Below are 22,904 nucleotides of genomic sequence, written 5' to 3'. Positions count from 1 at the left end.
AAAATTAAATAAGTAAAAATGAATGCAATGATTTGCAAATCTCATAAGTCGATATTTCATTTACAATCGTGCATAGAAAACATATCAAATGCGGAAAGTGAGTATTTGCTATTTCATGTCAAATATTAGCTCATCTCGATTTTGATGGAAGCAACATGTTTCCAAAAAGGTTGGGACAGGGCAACAAAATGCTGGAAAATTTGACAAAGATGAAAATCTTTTTGGAAACAACGACTTACAGAGTGAAGGGGCTAAAGATGAAATCGACCACACAGCTCGTTATCAGCCCTCAGTTCGAGAGCCTGCCTCTCTGATGGCATAGGGGTGTATTAGTGCCTATGAAAGTGACAATTTACACACTTAGAAAGTCACCATGAACGCTGAAAGACGTTGGCAGGTTTTAGAGCAACGTACGCTTCCCTTCAGACGTCGACCATGTCAGGGAAGGCCTTGCACATCTCAGCAAGACAGCGTTGAACTGCACACTGCATCTTTCACAACAGCGTGGGTTTACGGTTCAAAGGGAGTTTTACTGTCCACTGTCGCTTTGTGCATGCTCAGGAAGATGGACTCAACTGAAGAGTTCATTTGATGCGGTTGGTTTCCTTAGTTAGCCTCCATTTTTGATTGGGCCTTATATGTATTAGACTGATTTGTTTTTTTCATTAATATGATTTAATTGGATATGGCGTTGATCAGGAAAATGAAACCAAAAAAAAAAAAAGACTCAGGACAGTTAGAGAGCTTGAATCTTATATCAGACAAAAATGGGACTACACACCTCTCCCAAATATCCAGGAAGTGGTCTCTTCAGTTACCACACTTTAACAAACTTTTATGAAGAAGAGGGAATTCTACACTGTGGTACAGATGCCTCTGTCCCAACTTTTGAAACCCGCCGCTGCAATATAATTCGTGAGGAGATCACATTTTTCATGAAACATTAAAAGGTCTCCCAGTAGCAAAAGTAATATTTTTTTTTCTTGCTGGAGCTCATTTTCGCCCACAAAATAATGACCAAAATATCATTTGATGGAAAAAAGAAAAACAAAAAAGCCCAATAGTTACTTCAGCAACAAAAGAAAATAACAAACATAAATATACAGATGAATTATTATTTGTATATACAAGTTTGGACTCACTTGGTGGACGGGTTCAATAAAAAAATAAAAAAAACCCTGCTGTCAGACATCTGATGACTGTAGTTTGCTGCCATGAACTGGCTCATGCTGTCATCAGATCTGACAGCATCGACTCTAAACACAGACGCCACATATCAAAATGTGTACTTCAACACTATTCCCATTGTAACTTCTTCACAAAGCCACAGTTATGGTCTGCCATGTTCACTGCTTGGTAAGTCAAAGATGTATTCTATAAAGCTCTCCATACACGCAGCAACACTGATACTGTATGTGTGTGCTCGGCTTTATGGAGGCGTTAAGCACTGTGTCTCCAAGGCGAAACGGTGGCCTTGTTGCGCATAAGGAATCAATCAGGATTATTAAGCATGTGTGCATGCTTGACTGTGTTAATGTATCTGATGCACGTGTGTATGGGAGAACTGTTAGACAACCGTCTCTCGCAGAACACTCACACATGCTCGACACACGATGCGTGCACACGATGCGTGCACACGATGCGTTTGTGGGCCAGGCCGTAGTACGTGGAACTAAGCACTTGCAGTCCCTGGAGAGGGCTTAATGACTCGGGGAGTGGAGAATGGATGGGTGGTGGCTATGGAGATCTGGCTGGCGGTTGGCCACCACGGGTCGAGCCAAGTCAAGGCTCGGTGTACCCATGGTGGGAACACCCTGCAGAGCGTATGGGCCCTTGGCCTGGGTCGGGTATGGTCCACACCCCTGATAAGACTTCAGATAGCATCATATGGCTGCACTAGTGGCCCGGAGCCATGTGGAAAGAGGTCATAACGGTTTCTTTTGGACAACCAGACAAGGAAAGGGAGTCGAAAAGCAAGAAAGGGGGAAAGGGGAAAAGACAGAGAAAGCTATCTCGGCTCCCTGCCAAGTATTTCGGAAAGGAATGAGAGACAGCAAGTGGGGCAAGCAAGTGAGGAAGATAAGGATTTAAAAGGAACTAACCATGAGAGACATAAGAAAATAAGATGATGTAGCTTTCTAGTTGAGAGAAAAAGGTTATCAAATAGTTTAAACTAAATTAAGATGCACAGAATGCAAGCACGTGCTATAGCCCTGAACAGGCAGAACAAAAGACTGACAGTTGCTGCCTGTTTTTTTTGTTTTTTTTAACTCAGCCAAAACCAGGACAGATGTAGCAGTCCATAGATCAGTGCAGGGAAGAACAGACAAGTACCATCAGATCAGAGATTGTGCGTATATGCAGTACGTGTGCTGGGTCGGATCCAGCGTGCCAATTTAAATGCCACTTGGAAGGAAGAAAACCAAACAAAAACAAGTTTCCACCCCTGTTTCGATGCACAAACACACCTAAATACATTATCTGGAAAACACATTAGGGCCTGCAGGCCAGGACCTCATCAGTCGTCTCTGCATGAGGCCACAGTTGACTGTGTTTTACATGTCTTCCTGCATTCCATACTAATAAATGCACACGCACTTTTTGCCTGCGCGTGTTGATATGGAATTATGTGTGGTCTTTTCTGTGTATCCATGTACCTTTGGTGACCTCTACATCTCGACGGTGACCAGCCAGAGTGCTGTAGACCTTTCTAATCAGCTCCATGTTGTTGAGCAGCGAGTTGAAGCCGTTGAAGTAGGAGAAGCTGACCTGATGAGATGTGCTGCCCCCTGCAACCTGGGCAAAAAAGAAAAGGGTCATTTAGGGGCAAACAATCTCCATTCATGCACTTAGACATGAATGGAGATTGTCATGCCAACAGTCGTGCATCTGGATATTAACATTATACAAATGCACAAGAAAAGAAAAACACCAAAAAAAGGACAGGTCAAGAGGAAATCTTGGCAAATAATAGTGGTTAATCAGCAGTGTTCCTCTTCAGCATCCATCCACAGCGAGACATAAACCTTCTTGAACCGCTACTTTTTCCATCACACGATGCACTCTCTGAGGGGGTTTAATTAACTGTCTTTATGAGGTGGAGGAAGTGGTAGAAGGACTGAAAATAGAAAAAAGGTAACTGATTAAAAATAGACGCTGGGCTCGCAAAGGAAATTCCAGACGGGCCACACACTATTTTATGTGAGCCATGATCCCATCTTTATCAAAAGAAGCTCAAGCATCCTTAAAGGAGCAGCTCTTGCTGTCTCTTTAAGAAATACATGCGTGTTTTATGAATCCTGACTTGGATAGTTAATGTCAGAGTGTGCCTTCAAGCTTTGCTGTCAGTGCAAAATTGAGATCTTCCTCTCACTAGATGGCACTGTTTGCTTTACAGACACTTCCAGAGAGGCTGCTCACTTCTAAGTACGCCTGCAACGAGAGAGGGAAGCTTTGGCTTGGGTGAAACTGCCCTAACAGAGAGACAATTTTGTATTTGTTCATATCTGTGAGCCTAAAGACGTGGATCTTCCCACGATGTCCAACAGAAAGTCTTTCACAAAAGAGAGGAGGAGAACAATATTTGGGTGGAAAAAAAAAACACTGATCATTTGCCATGTGTGGCGAGTGATTTTAAGGTTGCTTTTTCACTATCTAAGTTCTGCCACAACGCCACCGCCTGCAGTGTTTTATGAGGTCTTTTTTTTTTTATATGTGCGCATTTAAGAGAAACAGCACAACAAGAAGTCTGGTCGGTGAGGTAGACACGAGAAAATGACAGTCTAAGAGGTGTTTATGAAATGGAGCAAGACATGGACACAGACATAAGACGTGCACACGCGAAAAGAAAAGACATGAAAAAAAGATAAACATCAAAACAAACAAAGCTCTCACACACACACACACACACACATCCAAAGATGATAGCCTGTGAAGCTGCAGTCTCCATCCATCTCTGTCTCCATGTTCCCGTTCAGCTGGCCTGCTTGGCTTTGACACTGCCAGAGAGGTTAGATTTAATGACATATTGGGAGAGAGAGAGACAGAGGCATGGGGGAGGGAGGGGTGGCTAGGAGAGAGGGAGAAAAAAAATTGAAGGAGGGAAGAAGAGAGGAGACAGAAAAGGTAAAGAGGAAGAAGACAAATGAGAGATAGACAGCAAGAGGGAAAGAGAGAGCCTCTGCATTTGGCTTGTGGGAGGAAAAAGACTAAGTAGTGAGATAGAGAAAACTATCTTGACTTTAGCTCTTTTATGGAGACTGCAGCAGTGATAGGCTGCTTTGTTTGCTAGCTGACTTCAGCAACCAAATCAGTGAACCACTGATACTACGTATGTGGATGTGTTCACTATGCAGTGTCTAGTCTGAATCTCAAAATTTGCTACATTATAGCATCACTAGTACATCAAAAACCTAAATATACATTCCAGCTTACCCTGAAAAACATTGTAGCTATGAATGTTTGGAATAAAGCATGAATTATCATCTCGGAGTCGTTTAAGAACACATTATGTACACACTTTTTTTCTCTCTTTTTTTTTTTTTTGCCTTTTTTGCTACAACCAAGCATCCAAGCTGCTGGTCACACCAGTGACTGTGGTCTCACTATTTTTAACCTGACTTTGGCTGTTGTGGAGGACAATAAAAACAAATCAATGAGAAAACCACAGAGCCAAACAAAAAAACCCACCGCCACGAGGCATTCCTCAACAAAGGGTGTGAGCATGTGTGGCCGGATGGTGACCATGATGTCCCTGAAGTCCAGCGCTGAGATGGAGCCGCTGTGGGCTTGATCCCGCTGGATGAAAGCCTGTCGCGCATGTTCCAGCTGCATCTCCTGTGGAGGGAAGAGGAGACGGGAGTGAGGTCTGGGTGTTAGCTCATCATGAATGCATATTACTGTTGTACACGTACTGCATGTGGATCATACACCTCCTTGGAAAATCCACATAGACCTGCAAAAGTAAACACATGTGGATTAAGAAAAACACTTGCTTCGATAGGCCCCCTGAGTTACGGGTAGCCAGCGTTAAGCCAGGCTTTGGCCACCTCTCCCAACAGCGGCGTGCCTACTGTGAGGCGTCGTTTGGGCTTTTCAAACCCTCCTCAAATCCGCATCAAACCCACTTGAGGGAGAAACATATAAACACATGCAGACACCCACGGACAAGCACACACAGGCAAGACAGCTAATCACCCAACTGCTCACTTTTCTCTTCGTGCACACACACACACACACACACACACACACACACACACGTACACAAAAGGTCTGCAGGGACAACAACAGGCTGCAGCGGTGGGGACGGATCCCACAAGGCCTTTGAAATTAACAGCCATTATCGGTACCTGCAACCACAAGTCCACAGAGAGAGGCTGTAAACAAACCGCTGCCATCTACGGTTCCTCTATATTTCAACAATAAGCTCAGAAATAGCCAAAGACGGGGGGATTTTAGGTCCAGAAAAACCAACAAAGTCATTGTGAAATAAAAGCAACAGGCTTGAGGAGTGCAAGACAAAGCTTTTCTGGTTTGGCTCCTGACTTCACCTGTTGTGCATTAGGGGGAAGAAGGAACAAAAAAAAAAAAAAAAAAAAAAAAAAAGATGAGTCCCGTCTCTTATTGCTCGAGGTTTCTTACGCCTTACAAAAGGCCAACACCTTTAAGTAGGAATCAATGATTTTACTACACTGAGGTATCCGTGCGACAAAATTTCAAGAAAAATGACAGCATTCCTTGTTCGTAGCTCACAAAATGATGAGATTTGTTCTTTCATTTGATTTTAATTCTATTTATCTCCATGTGAGGCTCTACTTAGACAAGACGGCAATCTCTGAGAAACCACAATGTGCATTTTTCATCGTTCTCTGGCCCTGTGTAAACCAATCAATGAGACGATAATTGTAAAAAGCTGATTTGTTTGATAATGAACTTTTATATTTCATCCCATAAATATCCTAACACGGAGTAAGAGTTGGAATAGATCAAAATGTAAACACAGAATGGTGTCAGCTAAACTTTTTCTAAATTATATATCATAAAGTTAGTATTGGCAAAGTGTTTTAGGTCAATAATTAAGTTATGAATTCAGTTTAAAGTAAATGATTATCAAAGTGTCCAAGAAGAATGGACTTATTCTTTGGAGCCACACAGATTGGACAAAACATAACGAAGAGGGACTGATTAAATCCTGAACATGCATGGCATTATTCAATTGACTGATTCAGATGGATGTTATTGTTGTAAATGGAACTCTAAGGAAGTGGTATTACAACAACACAAAACCCTATGAGACTATGACTTATTGTTGTGTTGAATTTGAGTGATATTTCACTGACAGCAGAACTGATCAAACTCCAAATTCGAGGCGCCAGAGAGAAACGACTAGGGAAGAGTGACATTTACACAAAGCTAAGTGGAGACCGGAGGGGAGTAAGAATAGACATTGCAACAAAAGAGCCAGATTTGCAAAAACAGCAAATGTAGCAGCCATGTGTCAGTATCACCTATGAGCACAGCAGGGGCTCTGAGGAGTGTACGCGTGAGGGGAAACCAAGAAAATGAAGAGAGAATGACACTTGTAAACATTTCCAAAGAAAATAAAGGTGAGATATTTTGGCGTCAGCATCCCGAGAGCCATGACTCACTCCTCCGGTCAGCTGTGAGCAGGGCAAGACACTTTGGTGAGGAATAAACGGGGGAGATTCAAGGGAGAAGTGGAGATGAATATGAGCGTGACTTCTTTATGAATATATCTTGTTTGTGTCCGCCTGCAGATGAAGGAAAAAAGTTAGATCCCAATTCTCTGGACAAGGCAAAAGTCTGAAAAGCCACACAGCAACCACACAGAGCAACAACACGACTGTGGTCCAGGGATGGAGACGTTTACAGCCTCAGCCTCCCAACTGTATGCGTGTTTCTGGGACATGCTTTTTATTTGGGAGGGGAGCGAGGGAGGCTAGAGAAATAAAGCTGGGTGCTTAAAACAGGCAGCAAGAGACCACTGAGGCATTTGCAGGCGGTTTAATTGTTCTTGGACGAGAATAAAAACAAATGACAAGCCACCTCGTTTTTCTTTTTTCCCCAATGGCTGGGATTCTTTCTACTCCCTTCTTTAAAACTCAAACAATAGACGAGGTAGTTTATCTCATGGGCTAAAGTTATTATGAGGCGAAAGCACAACTGCTCATTTCCACGTGTGGCATTAATGTAAAGGGATGGCCATTGATTCTTGGTTGAGTCAAACATGTAACTGAAAAATTTAAGCAACGCAAACAATTAGCTTTTTTTAGTGGGACATGTGGTGCAATTCAAGCCTGTTCCTCGCCAGAGTTCAGAACATGAGATCCACGTGCCACTATGTGCCACTATGTGCCACTTCTCTGGACTCCGGTAATACCACTGCCAGAGACAACACTGCACTGACAGTGTGAGCAGAGGCTTGGCCTGGGTCCACGCATGAGACGGGAAAAATGCATGTAATTGGTGAGAATCTCTGGCTCCCATCAAGACAGTAATTGGCCAAAGAGAGCCCTTGTGAGAAATATGCGGCACAAACGTTTTCCCCGATAATCCCATCTTGTGAGCATCTGGCAGCGGCGTGGCTACAATGGCAGAAAAACAATAAACACAAGCATGTGAGGAGGAGGAAATAAAAGGATGGGAACTTTGGTTTTTTCTTTCTTTTATTTAGGAAAAACCTGAGTATTATGAAAAGTAACCAAATGGCAACTCAGAACTTGTGTAGCTATAAATGCATCCTATGTGTACAAATTATGTAGCAACTGCACAGGTTTTAAATGGGCTTCAGGAAATGTTGTCCCTTATCTGAAAATGTCATCCTTCTCTAAAATAGATGATAAAACATTGAAGGAACTGAGCTCTTCAATTCTACTGAAGGCTGTTCCTCTCTGCAAAACGTTAGAATGATTTAAAAACTGTCCGTTTCAAGGCGCACTTGTGACATCCAAGTTCATTCTTTTGTGGTTTTGTGCGCAACACGCTTACCTATGCAGAGAAGCATCCAGCTTTCTTCACTCATTCATTAAGGGACTTATGAAAAGTTATGAACAATGATCAAATACAGACTGCCTAAGCAGTAAAGAGGCATTTCATAGTGGAGCAATGAGTGCTGCTGGCTTGCTGCTATGAGGAGCTGGAAACCACCGAGTGAGTGACTGGGAGAGAACCGGGCATGCCGTCAATCCGAAGGGCAGCATCCACTGGCCACAACGCCACACAGCTGCACTCCACACACAGACACAAACAAGCAAACACCGACACAAACACAAATGTACAGAGCTGGCATGCAACTGCTGATACGCCAAGCATGCATGTACCACACACGTAAAGACACCTTTATGCTTAATAACAATGTCCCCAATACCCACATGAGGCTGCCCGCTATGTGTAAGCCATCTGGTCTAAGTTAGGTCTAATATAAAAAGCTTATTCAGATACATGGTGAGTGTGGATGCAAACTTGGCACAGTAAGAGCCCACTCTCCCATCCCCTCCACCACCTCTCCCTCCTTAGACTTGATTTAAGTCTAGACATCATATTGGAAAATGGCTCACACGCTACAAATACACGAGGAATATTCCAACTGTACTATTTCTGGAGGAAATGTCTTTTTTACCTGCCTCAGAAGCGTTGGGAGGGAGTAATGCTAGATGTACGTCAGCTAATGGAAAACAAATGCAGAAAATGTCCCGAATACATAACCTCAGTGTTTCATTAATGACTAATATGGACAATATGTATGGCTGTGTTTGAGAGCGACAGCCACAGCAGAGCTGCGTGTGTGTGAGACTGTGTATGCGTTCAAATACTGAAATGCTGAATAAGACAGCTTTAAGGCAACGGGATTAGCCTGAAAGCTAAATGTAAAGATAAGGAAAGTACAGGTGCATAAATCAGTAGATTTGACACGTTTATCGACTGTGACTGACGGCTGCTGTGTAACGCAAACACGACAGACGGACCGAGGAAGAGCATCAAAGACAAAAGAGAGGAGGTGATCAGCGTCAAAACCTACCAGAAGAAACTGGGTGAACTCGCCATAGCTGAGCTGCTTGTTTCTCTGCGTGCCAAAGTGCAGCTGTATGAACTCACAGTTCCAGTTGAAGGGGATGTGCTGGTGGATGGTGGTCTGGCCAAAGACCTGCTTCACTTCCTCTGCGGGGGAGAGAGAAAAAAAAACAACAACAACAACAACAAAACAAGCAGCTCCGTTACTAATTCGCCACAATGAGTTACATCAACAAAATTCAAATCTTTGCTAATGAAATTTTAAAAACTATCAAATAAATGATGTGATATATTTTCCCTTTTACATGTAGCAGAGTAATATCAAAATGAATTAACAATGAGGTACTTGAATAAAGTATATTGCACTTGTGCCTAAGCGCAGGGCTTCTGGAAATGTACTTCGCAACGTTGCAGTGCCAATTTCCTGTGATTAATGTTAAACAAAGAGTCCTCAAACAGAAACCAGCAAGCAAAGATGCTGAGGGAGACCAGCTTTTCCTCAAATCCTTCTCAATTACAGAATCACAGCTCCGTATAGGTTTTACAGATCACGGCTCACGTTTGAGGCTATTGGTCATACGACGCCTGCACGTTTGTGTTTCCATAACAAACAATTATCAAATATTTCTTCCTCAAGTTTTCTGCTCGCTCTAATTGGGACATAAATTTTGTCGATACGAAAGTCCTGCGAGGCGAGCCTTAACAAACGGCATGTGTTTCCCCTCTTGTGGCAAACATTAGTGATTATCTGAATATGGAAATTTGAAAAAAAAAAAAAAAAGAAGAAAAACCCTCTTTCGATTATTTTTGACAAATTGTCGGCGTCAATCTCAGAGAGCACAACTCTTGCCCTGATTGAGACTTAAGTTCCCCCAAATCATTTTGGAAATGATACATGGCAGAGCTTGAGCTGTGCAGGCTCCACGTCGAGAAGGAAAGCCTTTTCTTCTCACTTGTGTTCCTCTGCCTGAACCCTCTAAGCCTCTGCAGCCAGTGGAGTGGAGAGACACTGAACATGAGTCCTAAATTACAGCCTTACTAAAGAAACAAAAACAAACCAATAGGGCGACCTGTTTCTTATTACCAAACAGGCTGAAGGAGTGGAGAAAGGAAGAAAGTGGAGCTTTTTTTTCCCTTTTCTTTACAGGCAGGGAGTGATATAAGGGAGAAACAGTCAGAAAGGTGATATTTACCGCGGCTCAGTCTTACCTTCGGAAAGAAGACAGCTGGTGTTGTGCTGAGGTTTTTTTTTTCTTTTACACTTTAATAAGGCAATAAATATACAGCCTTTAATTCTTTTAAAAGACAGGCTGCCTCAGAGTGTGATGTTTATATTATCAGCTTTTATAGACCTGTCAACACTCAGTCCCTTTTAAGTTTTTTCCCCTTCTTCCCTTTTTTTTTTTCTTCTCCTCTTTTGTCTTTTTGGCTGAGCTACAAATTGCATGTCACATGCTAAGTTACGTTGCGATTTTTTACGAACCTGACATTTCACCAAATTATGCATTTATTTTTTTACGTGCTGAAAATTCAAGAGCGCTGCTGCCCGGGCTCCACTGAAGCTGCTCGGGGGTTATTATCAAATAAAAAAAAAAAATTAAACAGCAGAAAAAAATTAAAGAAAATAAAAAAGAGAAATCGGACGAAAGGTATTTATTGCAGATGAAAACAAACGGGGCTTTAATGCACGAGCTATGCGGCCGTTAGTGCTTTTTTAATAGGTAGTAAAGTAGGCAGTTCTGAATTTTGGGCCTTGTCGGGGCTATTTATCAAACGAATGGCAAAGTGAGAAAGAGAGCGAGGAGGAAAAAAAAAATAAGGGAGAATTCTGTAATGTGTCACAATAAAGCAACTTTGACAAGTCTATAATCTCAGTCACAAGTTATTTGCTTTTGCTGAAAGGGAAGCCCGACACTGAAATCAGTGTTTGTGCCCTGAGCGATGGGTGTTGTGTTTTTTTTCGTTACAATTTTCCACTGGCGCGCAAGTCCCGTAACACATCACACGCACTGGGATATTCATTAACCTTTGGGAGACGCAGAAAAACAGCAGACCTTTTAATTGCCACCAAGACAACGTCACTCTAATTGATCCTTTTAAATATGAAAATTTACATATGTGCATATATAATCGCCCGCAATGATCTTGCACCCTGTCAACAGCAACAATTAAAATGAAATTCTCTTACTCTTCCGCGTTTGCGGGCGGCATGTGTGCGTTGCATCTCAAATCAAGCCTAATGCGCTAACGCCTCGCACACCTACAGAACTGCTGGCATTAGACTTGTTTAAATCAATTAGGCAAATGTGAAATGAGCAACGAGTACAAATGTCTTCCCTTTTCACCTCAGAGCTTCCAGGCATCAGAGTAATGGTGCCAATCACACACACTCACACACCAGCAAACACACACACGGCCACCCACCCTCTACTCCATCTTCATCTGCATCCTTTAGCTGCCTCTCCACCTCCAAACCTAACCTTCTCTCTGTGGATACGATACGGGACCACGTACAGTATTTTTGTTTGTGGATGCAGCCGTAACAGAGGAGGTGAGCTGAGGTCAGGCCCTTCACACAGACAAAAGAGGACCTTCTGAAAAAGCATATTTACGGGCACGTCTAACAGGAACATTGGTAAATGTCAGCTGCAAAGAAACAGGTGCAGTGTTCAGATTTGAACTTTTCTCTTAGTTTACATAAGAACATTAGAGTTACAAAACATTAGACAATTTGGCCCCGCTGCCGAGACCCCCCCCCCCCCCATTATGTTTTGTTCACTTGTGGAAGGTTTTCCTCCACAGATGGATTGAATCTCTAAACTTTGTTTTTCCTAAAGTAAGTGGTACAATGATTTCCCCCCAAAAAGGGAAAATTATTTTTACCAGATCTTCGAAACAAGGATGCATGCAGACAAGGTTGCAAAGACAGTCACTTAGAATCAACGGCTGCTTTATGAATGAGCAATTCACTTCCCAGCCAAATGTTTTGAAAAGTTTTTATATATATATATATATAGCCTATATGTCCAAAAAAAAAAAAAAAAGTGAACACTTCTATAAAGTTCATGGGACCTTGAAATAAATCCTTAAGCTCCACTCCAAATACGTCATACTTTGTTACGAATGTGAGAAGTCTGGTACTTAGGGGGAAATATGATCATTCTGGCCATCATTTCTAGGCTCCATCGATCACTTATTCTTTTTCTTAAAACTGAAACTCTTTCACAGGAAAGTGTTGATTTCCATACAAATACAAAGTATCTAATATGTAATAATATAGTTGTAATACATCATCTGTTGATTGTTCATTGGATATATATATTTTTTAGGACTTTTTGTTGTAATTTTCAAAAAGGTCAAAGATGTTGTCACTCTACTCTTCTGGTCAGCCAGTCCTACAAGAAGAAGCCGTTACCCCGGTAACCTGGAGGGGAAACAGTTCTGGCTGCATTTCCCTTTCATGAGTTGTACACACACATGTTTAGTCACATGTCAAATGCTAAAAATACTATTTTGGCATTTTTCTGTCCTAAACATCCTTTGAGTTCTACTTTTACAAATCTTCTGTATTCCCGGTATTTGTTGACTTTCTGACAATTCTACCATGCGATATCATCTTTACCTTATTAAACCACAGTTCTGAACAACCTACCAAGTCCTTGTGAGAAAGTAGGAGGACTGACTGTTATCCTGAGGACTCCAGCTCTGACACGAGTGAGACATTTGCTTTTTTTTTTTGGCTTTTTACTTGGTTTCACCTCGGAAACTGAGGTTTGAAATCCTCAAGTGTTCCATGCGAGACTTTTGCTTGTTCAGTTTTCGTCTCCCTTCCTCTGTATTCGCCAACAAAAACAGCTAGATGTAGGCACAAGAATTGCTTGGTATTGTTTTGGGGGGTGCGGGAGAGATCGTAGTTTTGGCCTTATAATCCACTCCGTCATAAAGTTAACTCAGCTTGTTGAAAACCAACGGTCTAAGTTTGCCAAGAAAGCTACAGTCTGTCGCCAAGGGGCCCTCACAAAGCAGCAGTGTGCAGTGCGTCGAGTGAGACGGGCTTGAGCGTAATTTCATCTAAGACTGTAAATCTGAGGCAGATATACTCACCGAAAGTGGTCACTCCGTTGCCTGTTTTATCAAACAGCAGGAAGGCAACCATGAAGAGGGAGTCCGGGGCACACAACACCGACTCGAATGCTACAAACTCCTGAAAGGAGATCAAGCTGGAGCGGAGAAGGACAGAGAGAAAGAGGAGTCATTTCAGTTGATTCATTGCTATGGTGCTGGGATTTCAGGGTTCTCATGTAAATATTTCATCTGCTACAAATGTGATCATCCAATTAGCAGAGTATTTCCCTAATAAAGGCTCAGGGCCACATTACACGAATGAAATGAAAATAATATCAAATTAAAATAATTCAAACACTGCATTAAACTCCAAAATCTGTTGTAATTACTGCCACACAGTAGTAAACCAGCACACTCAGACAACCTATCAATCTGCTCGGAACGTAATTCAAGCAGCCTTTTATCCAGAAGTCTGTTATTCCATATGTAATGTCATAAACTCATTGAGTGTGACAGCGAGAAAATAAAACATTTTAAAAAGCTCTGTGTGTGTCCCTCGTCTGAGCTGGCAGCTCGTGAGGCGAGAGCCAACTTTGCACCGCACAAAGAAAAGCTTGAATATGAAGTTTCACATTTTAGTGTGCCACTTTAAATGGGTAGACAGGCGTGAAGGGAGCAAGGAGCCAGTTCGGGAAACATAATTGAGCTCAGTACAAACATAACATAATAATTTTTAACCGTCAAGAGAGGCAGAGGAGAGTAATCCTAAAGGGTGACCTCGATTGTCTGCAACGATGCTGAAAGACGGCTTCATTTGTTTTCTCTTGGTTAAATACAGCTCTAGCTCTCTATTTTTTCCACAGTAACAGTAAGATAAATAAGTAACAAAAAAAAAAAAAAGTCAACATAAACATAGCCTCTGTGTGAACTCACTGAGAAAACGGCCAGGAGAGTCCCACCGCGGGGAACTGGACCACACAGTCCAGCCTTTATATAGGCCCTGGTTCGCAGTTCCCACAAGTCCATTATGAATTTCACAAATGGATCTGATAATTACAGGAGGGGTCAGAGCTAATGAGCGGTCCCCGAGCATCCATCAATTAAACCCATTTCAATTTCTGAGGGGGAGTTTGGCAGAGGGGTGGGGAGAAGGGGTGCAGTGATTACACTTTCCTGGCTGTTGTAATTAATTAAGTTACTGGTGAAATTCGGAGGCGTTTGCTCGGCCTCGGTGTGTTTCGGTTTTGCAGGTGCTTATCTTTCCAATCTTACACGTATTTAGTGTAGTTTACATCCAGAAATACTACACGGGAGAAACGGACTGAAGGCAAAGAGATGCAAAGGTGCTTCTCATCAAAACAACAGCACATATCATTTAGTTCCAGTGACGCTGCAGTTAATGTCTTGTTAAACCCATTCCCCTCAAGCTTTCAGAAAAGGGCTAAAACTGTGAATACAAAAGGCTCAGCTTAATACTTTCACTCAGGTAAAAAGCAAGAAATGCATGCTTATTTGAGAGCATCAATCCTCTTCCAGTGAGGAGTTGTGTGTGTTTGAAAGAGAGCTCCAAAAGAACAAAGAGGAGCACGACGAGGGAGCAGAAATGAGCGCCTCAGCAGCAAATGAAATTAGCCGTCGTCATTTCAAAGGCAAGGCTAATTGTTTTATTAACTAAGCGAGTAGTTCTTGCGAGCGTGGCCCTGCTGATCGTAGGTAGGAGGAAGGGGGCACAAAAGCTCACGGCAGGGACCGTGGATCCACTGTTAAAAACAAAGCCAATAGCCTACTAGTGCCAGAATATATTGAATTTCCCCAACAATGATCATTCTTTTGTGACAGGCGTGGAACACGCTGAAATTACACCTCAGAGAGGTTAATAAAAAGGAGTTTAAGCAAGTAAAAGCTCCAGCTCAGACCCGATAGATACAAGTGAAAACGTACATGTGCGCTGTTCGTACAGTCTGTGTTTTCCCAGACACGGATAATCAGCGCACTACTGTAACTGAGAGGGCTGCTGATCACCAAGGGATTGGAGCACAGTTTAGACCGGGGAGTCCAGACAAGATTTTTTGGGGGCATCTCCATAACACACACAAGAAAACACTCCACACAGGACCGTGTAGCTGGGGTTGAAGCTTATGATGGTTGATTAGCAGCGCCGTGACGGCAGCAAAATGATTACCATGAGATGGGGCGGGAGGGCGGGCGGCGTTGTTTTTCTATCCAGACGTAACTCCAGCGAGACACTCAATAATCAAATCAACCAACAGTATCTCCCAACCATCAACTGCTGTGGCATGCGTCCAGGGCTGCGCTTTCCATGCATGCAGCCTGGAATGAACTTCGGAGTCGAGGCTTATGCGATACTGTACCGTAGCGTCTCTTCATTTCACTGTTTACTGACTTCACCCCACAGAATTTGTTAGATTCTAAACCGGTAATTCACATCTCTACATCATGTGTCAGAAGGACGTGGACCACACAAGACTAAAACAATCCTGTTTGTACGGATGACAGGCAGATGAAATATAATTTAGATCATCTCAGAGGCATCTGTCAGACACATGAACTTAATATTCAGAGCGGTTTCACAGAAAAGTGTGAAACAGTCCCAATAACGATCAATTGATTTGTGTCGTGATTTGGAAGGCTTTTTTCACGCCACTGGACACAACAATAAGTCCATAGAGGAAAAAAAACAGTGTCATCCAAAAGTTTGAGTCCCGTCCTGTCCACTGCTATTTTCAAATAATGTTACTTTGTAATGTGATGGAGTTTTTTTTAATTAGTTGCCGTTTTAATGAGCTTTCATTTGCTGTTTCTCTGTAGTTTTACAAGTGAGAAATTAGACTTAAAGGTAGGGTAGGAGATCCTGGATTTTGAGTCCAGCGAAGCTGCATTTTGAAAATACACTGGTAAAAAGTCCCAACCCTTTTCTTCACTTTCCCCCGAAGGCACGCCTCTAGAGTACATGAACGCGCACGAGCACGAAGGTGCACGAGCGCTGTTCTGACAGCAAGCATCGATCGTTGCCGTATTTAGTATTTAGTATTTAGTTTATGCTAACTACACGTTTAATAATGCTAGGTGCTAGCCAAGCTGGCTCTAGTTTAGCTTCCTGCCAAGCTTCTGGGTGCGAGTAATTCGTTCACGGAGCAGGGTACGCGCACAGGGGGAGGGGGAGGGGGAGGGAGGAGCAGATTGCAGTTTGATAGACGGCATCAGTGTCCAATCATTGTGAACGGTCCGTTCACAATGATTGGATACTGTTTTTCCTAGATTGTACGTTCTAGAGGCCACTAAAACTTTTCATATTAATGTCAAAACTTTTAATTAATTGGTTGCAATGGGGGTGTGAAGAGAATTTCAAGCAATATGTAAAAAAATGTTCCAGAAAAAGATCCCCTACCCAACCTTTAAAGGAGAAGTTTGTTTTTTGTTTTTGTTTTTTTAATCGAAGAAGGATGTACGTATTTTATGCCAGAAATAAGGTCCAGGTTTTAAAAAAACTAACTTCTCCTTTAACTGTGTTAAGGTTAGGAAAACATCATGGTGTGCGTTAAAAAACAGGCGCTGTAATGACATATTAGGGCTGAGCCATGTGAGACAAAAGTCGTATCCCGGTATATGACTGACAAGTACTAGAATTTTATGTAAGCAGGGCTAAATGTTTAGGTTTAACTCGGAGACATGGATAAGATGTCACATACAATTTAAATCAAATTATTACTTTAAATCATTGCAAGACTGGAATCAAATTCAAACCTTCCCAGGTTTGCCACTGTACATTGCTGGTAACTTTTTGCCTATACTCAAATATTCGCTCACAATTTTTACATTAAAAGTAACCAGCAGGCTTTCATTTTCCTCTCACATTCACAACGGTTGTTGTGCCGAATGTTCTGCACTCCCTGAACTGTGAAAAAACTGACGGGAACAGAGAGGGATGGCACAGAAAGGAATCTTATTAAGGTTTAATAAACAAAAAAAAACTATGCTAAAATGGTCTGAAGACATCTGAAAGTGGTTAAATCTATCTGGCTACAGTGTAACCCAACAAGCATCTCTCCCATGATCGCATTTGGATTGAGTGTGTGCACTAAGAGGGGAGGGGCCCATGAAATGTCTATGTGAGACAGAGAGTGGGTCGATGCACTTCACGTAGCTCCACAGCAGTAGATTACACTGTTTTGACTTGTAAAAGGGTTGCCAAACATTTTTGGGCGTCGACCGGAAGCTTTAAATTGCCAGTGTCGGTCGACCAGGAGAAGTTTCAGTCAGGGGCAGTTCTTGATAACAGAGCTGCGTAGATAGATGTGAGGGACGAAAAGGTGCCGCGAGCTCTCTGGGATGTTCTGGCAGCACCCTTTCACAGAGTCTAGCCACAGTTTGTCCAAGATGTCACTACGCGCAAGGGTGGTTGCTTTTTCTGAAAAATAAATTCACTACGCAGGCAACAATAAGGAGACGTTGTAAGGAAAGGCAGCACGACTTTCAAGAGAGAAAGCCGGGAGCGGAACTGCACCAGCAGGCAAGGTACACACAGTCAGCTTTACAGGGCAAACAAACAGCGCAACTATCAGCATTAATGGTATTGTCTTTTGTCATAAATCATTTGAAAAAATTTCAAAATGTGTATATTTTCCAGTCCCCGCAATGTACCGCATCAAAAATGTATCCTCTTCCTGGATCGCTTGCTGTTGAGTCCCACCTATTCAGCTCAACACTCAAAATGCTCGAAACACACACACGACTAAAACATGCCGGTTCGGAAGTTATGCTGGATGGCACAAGAGCTAAACGTGGATTTCCATTTCACCTGTTGGCATGTGTTCCTATGGGTGACAACTTAACGATGCTTCTCGGATGAGGCAAATAAAAAGAAATTTCACGGACTTTGCATTCCATTTGTTTTTGTTTGCCTTTATCTCATCTTCATCATTCGGCTCCTGCCTTCGTCTCGTCTCCCGTCTGCAGCTCCTCTGAACCAGAGACCAGGCACTGAAGCAGGGCTCCAATAATCCCCTGTTCCTGCCCTGTAAGCACTATTACCGACAGCCTTCAACCCACCTACAGCGTACATGCATTTACACACACATACGTGAGCGCCAACTGTCAGTATCTGTTCGGTTTCTTGCACTGGACACCCACCAGTCAGAGCTCAGAATGGCCGCTGCAGCTGGCAGACTGCTATTTTCCCAGCATGCTCCCTTAACAAAGTTTTTAAACCTTTTTTTCCCCAAACCTCCAAGAGTCTTTGAGGGGGGGGGGGGGGGTAAGTGGGTTTTCTTCACACTTGAGCAGATGCTAGGAATAAAGACGCAGAAAGGTAGGGAGCTGGAGAAAGCGAACGGAGGGAGCTTGGAGTGCGTTATAGTATGTGAGTGTAAAGAAAGTTACGATCTGGGAGGGAGAGCGCAAAGAAAGTGAAAACATGAAAAAAATGACTGAAAAAGAAAAATCCTCAAACCGTCTTTCAGTTCTGTATGTCAGCTCCCTGAAAATTGAAGCTTTTGCTCTCTCCAAAGACTTGTCTCACCTTCACTATTTCTTCGTCCATCTGTCTCACTGACAATAAGAGGGAGAAAAGTCATTGCCACATAACAGATTGTTAGGACTGTCCCTGCATCCCCTGATTTACACAGTCGCAGTAGGGGGAACCAGACAAATGCATTTTCACTGTTTACGTCCCGTCGTCCCCCCCCCTCACTAACGCACACACATCACACCAAACCACTCTCATGCACAACAAAGCACACACTCGCATCGAAGTAAAATTTCCCTCACGCAGACAGACTCCAACACAAAGGTAAGTGAGCACGCTGCCCGCCGTCCGACCCCCTGCTAAATCTATTACCCCGGACTCATCTCGCTGAGATGGAGTCCTACCTGGCAAAAACAGCAGCAGGCGCACTAGCTTCAAATATACTGCACTCAACCAAAACGCATTGTCCACAGAGATATTTGCACGTGATCGGGCACGCTGGACGAAAATACACTGCTGGAGTGGTTTGTTTTGTCTTGGTCCTCGCTCTTTTCATAAAGGTTTGCACGGACGAGTGCTTGAAAAACAATGCGTTTGTGTTTTCAGCCAGAAACTCACGGGGCCGACGTGGCCACATCTCTACGTCCCAATTGTCCAAGTGCTCACGAGACAGAGGTCCGCACAATAATCATCGGGATTCTTCGCCTCATCAAATCATTTCATCGTAGTTCGCAAGGAGAACAAAGAGTCACAAAGACATCGTAAGGCCTTACGGTGTGAACTGGAATAAAAGAAGTGACTCACATTTAAACAAGGGTCTAAACATTATTTGGGGAGGCGGGGGGAGGGAATTTTAAAAAATGACCCCTTTTCCCGTTTTGCCCCCACATCATTTCCATTCCCCTCCACAAAACCAAAATGAGGTTTAGATACAAAGCCAGGGCCATGGGTTCCTAATAGATTTACCCTGATGCCACGGCCGCCATTTATCCTGCTCCAAAGCCACACAATGCGGCGGAGTGCTCCTGAATAGCATGGGCAATTACAGTGCGTGTGTGGGTTTTTTTATGTGTGTGCGCACGCTCTCCCTCTTTTTTTTTTTCCCAATTCCCATACCCCCACTACTCAGTCTCAGCATCCTCTGTGCATGCAGGCGTACACCCCGCACGCGTACACCTTAAAGCAGATGTAACAACATTAAACTACGCAGCCATGTGCACTTTGCTCTTTGTAGAAGCCGAGGTGGTTACCATAGCAATATGTTTTGGCTTTTTTTTTTTTTTTTGTAAACTTACCCTAACATTTTATTACCCATCATTATGTATCATTAAATACATAAATATTAATGTATAAAATAGGGGTGATGGGGATGGGAGGAGAAGTGACTGTGAAATTGGGGGTACATCTACAAAGAAGGAAACACCTGAAAGGCCCCCTTGGTGGTTTGATGTCTCTTTGCTATATAATTTATGTGCGACCATCCCTCTGTGCATTTTTACACCAAAGGTTTAAGTCAAAGGCTTGTTTATAAAATGCTAAATAACACTAGAAGAGTAGCCGTACAAGATCAAAGGGATACATAATCCGTGTACTAATGGCGTTAATAAGAGTCTGACCAGCTTACTACGTTGGAGCTGACTTAATATCAAAAAGGACCGCTACAGTCGCTTTCCATCTGCAACAAACAACCTCCGCCAGATACATTTTCAAATAGCAGTGATGATGTTTCTCATGAGACACATTGTTTCCTTTCATTTTTACATTTTCTATAAAGACTTCTAATGAGTTGCCCTCAGACGCCTCACAAGGGGAATTCTGTGTCACATTCAAGGTACACCAAAAAATGCTACACCGACCCATCTTTCTTCTGGTCCACCACTCCGGCCAGCAGGTTTGTGGCCTCGTCCGACAGCCGGATGTCTGTGTGTGCATGGAGAAAGCGTTCCACGAAGTCCTGTGGTGACATGAAGCTGTCATCGTTCTTCTTGACGCTGGCATACTGTTAAAGGAAAAAAAACAAAAAAAACAAAACACAATAACAGATGCAAAAACACAAAGACACACGCTGATCTTTAGAATTTAAACGAATAATGACACAAACCTGAATCAAACAATGAGCTAAAAAGCTTCTCTGATAATGGGCGAGCACAAAAGCAGAAACGCAAATAACAGGCGAACACAGAAGCAGAAAGAAATACACGAGCAAATCCCACCTTCTCAAAAATGGCTTTCAACTCAGTGGGGTCGGCCCTCCTTGGCAGAACTGCCTGCAAAACAGTGAGGGGATACTTAATGATTGCATCTCTCATGTGAATACAGAGGCGAACGTTAAATTTGTACCACACATTAATGAACACCCTGGTTGGTCTTGTTGTGTAATTTTAGAAACACTGAAGAACAATCTTTTTCGGCTTGTGACTCAAAAACAAAGCTTCTGTTTGCAACCCTTTCTTACAGGCTGGAGTGGGTACCTGCTACACAGAGGATGTTTATTTGACATTTCATCAGATTGTTTTACTTCATGCAGTCAGAGGCGGCAATCCTTTAAGCATTCACGAGCCTCCCAAGTGATGCAGCTATACCAAACCTTCGTCCTGAGGAGGGAGCTGAGCTATGAGGCGAGCTCTCAGACCTTCATCTGAACGCGTGAACTTTGGTTGATGAGCAAAAGAGCAAGAAGGAGGGGGGGTTTTAAATTTTTTTTTTTTTTTTTTTAAAACAGGCTGGCTGAGCGTGCATTCTGAGATTGGGTAGGAAATCTCCGAGGAGCTCAGAATGGACAAGAAAGCCTGGGCACCTCTTCTCACCCCGTCTCTGATGCAAACCTTGCATATATCTAAGCACTTTGGAGATGTATCAACAACCTCCTGCTTTTCAGTCACATCTCTGTGATCAAATCATTTTGATTCCAGGGAGTTTTCACCTGGATTGATTTGAAAAAGCTACAATCTCAGGCAGACCCGAAGTCGCCTGTGCAAGTTTCGGTGACTTCAGCAAGGTCAAATGCTTAGAAAAGCGAACAAGCGCCGCCTTTAAATCGATACACGTGTATTTATGGGCTGTAGAAACACATTTCTATTTCATCACACACACAGTTTTCCTCTCCTATAAAACATCTCACACGAGGCCTCAGGGCACGCTGTCACAAAGGATGAGGTTGGTGCACTGCTTACAAAACAGGAATGAAGAAAGTGGCAGAAAAGACATGTTAAAATATCCATATCAGAAGTTCCTGTTGGAAAAAATGAAACTGGGCTCTGAACACTCTGGTTGTGTACAAATAAAGGCACCACTGCCACGTTTATTACTATTCCTCAACTCTGGAGGAACTCCTGGTGCCTGCAGGTAGTTTATGACAGGGCTGGCTACAGGTAGCATAATGCTAGCCAAGGTTACAGGTGACTGTAAGCTGCTTTTTAGCACCAAGTAAACTGGAGCTGTGGCCTGAAAGTAAAATAGGTGCATACAACAAAGCAGCAAAGTATCATTGCTGCATTCTGCACCACTGTTTAAACGGCAACTCACTCAGGTTAATTAAGATAAGCTGTTAGCCAAATGTATATTAACTAGCAAACCGGCTACAGTAAAGCCTCAATGTCATTGCCGTCTGGTCAGTGTTAAATTCCAGCACATCCTCTTAGCAGGCTAACCGGCAGTTAGCGAGCCCTGCAGGCAGACACCGTCAACACGCCACAGCCTCGGAGTGGACACTCCCAACACTGAGCACCCACCACCGGCCGGGCGACAGCTTCCCTCTGAGGGGTGGGAAACTGCGGCGAGGGGAGAACTCATCAACCACTTACCTTTGCTGCCATGCTAATAAACAGGCTCACTGTCAGATACTGTACTCTCCGTTCACTTCCTCCTGCGTGACGACGTTCCCATGGAGATCAGGCGCCGGTGCGGTGAAAGGAGGATGAAAGAGGATCAGCTGTGCACGTGGTGAGAGGCGAGGTCATCTGATCGGTGGCGTCCTGTGCACGTCTGATTCATTCATTGATCTGCTCATGGGAGTTCGTGAGGGAGTTTTGGATCTATCTCAAATGTGTCGGCAAGGCTATTTGGGAAACCCTAAAAAAAAAGTCAGCTCCAGACACGTCCCTGGATGTGGGGAGAGATTTAAAACCCAAGGCATCAAGTATGGAATCAGCACTCTGTGGAGGAAGCTCATGGGAGGAATCACAGATATGGCACAAAAACTGTTGAATGAACTTCTGAATATTCTGCCTTTTAAGATAATTCTAAATAATGATATAATATTAACAATAGAATAAAATTGACATGATTAATGGCTGTTTTTTTCCTTTCTTTTACTTATTGCAAA

At 43.0% G+C, this 22,904-nt stretch overlaps 1 protein-coding gene across 1 annotated transcript in view; it reads right to left on the bottom strand.

The window, feature by feature from the left end:
- slc25a13 (solute carrier family 25 member 13) overlaps positions 1–22,517 on the bottom strand; it is a 56,588-nt gene extending 34,071 nt beyond the window's left edge. Inside the window, exons 1-7 of the mRNA XM_075449128.1 lie at positions 22,384–22,517; positions 20,794–20,847; positions 20,437–20,579; positions 13,135–13,250; positions 9,038–9,177; positions 4,690–4,836; positions 2,658–2,796 (exon numbers count right to left, since the gene is read on the bottom strand). Of these exons, the coding sequence (XP_075305243.1) occupies positions 2,658–2,796; positions 4,690–4,836; positions 9,038–9,177; positions 13,135–13,250; positions 20,437–20,579; positions 20,794–20,847; positions 22,384–22,395 (751 nt within the window). The 5' untranslated portion in view covers positions 22,396–22,517. The remainder of the gene's footprint in view (positions 1–2,657; positions 2,797–4,689; positions 4,837–9,037; positions 9,178–13,134; positions 13,251–20,436; positions 20,580–20,793; positions 20,848–22,383) is intronic.
- Between the last annotated feature and the right edge of the window lie 387 nt (positions 22,518–22,904).

The sequence above is a fragment of the Odontesthes bonariensis genome, chromosome 18 (assembly GCF_027942865.1).
Source record: "Odontesthes bonariensis isolate fOdoBon6 chromosome 18, fOdoBon6.hap1, whole genome shotgun sequence".
Classification (NCBI taxonomy): Eukaryota; Metazoa; Chordata; class Actinopteri; order Atheriniformes; family Atherinopsidae; genus Odontesthes; species Odontesthes bonariensis.
This window is presented reverse-complemented; position numbering and strand designations above follow the sequence as displayed.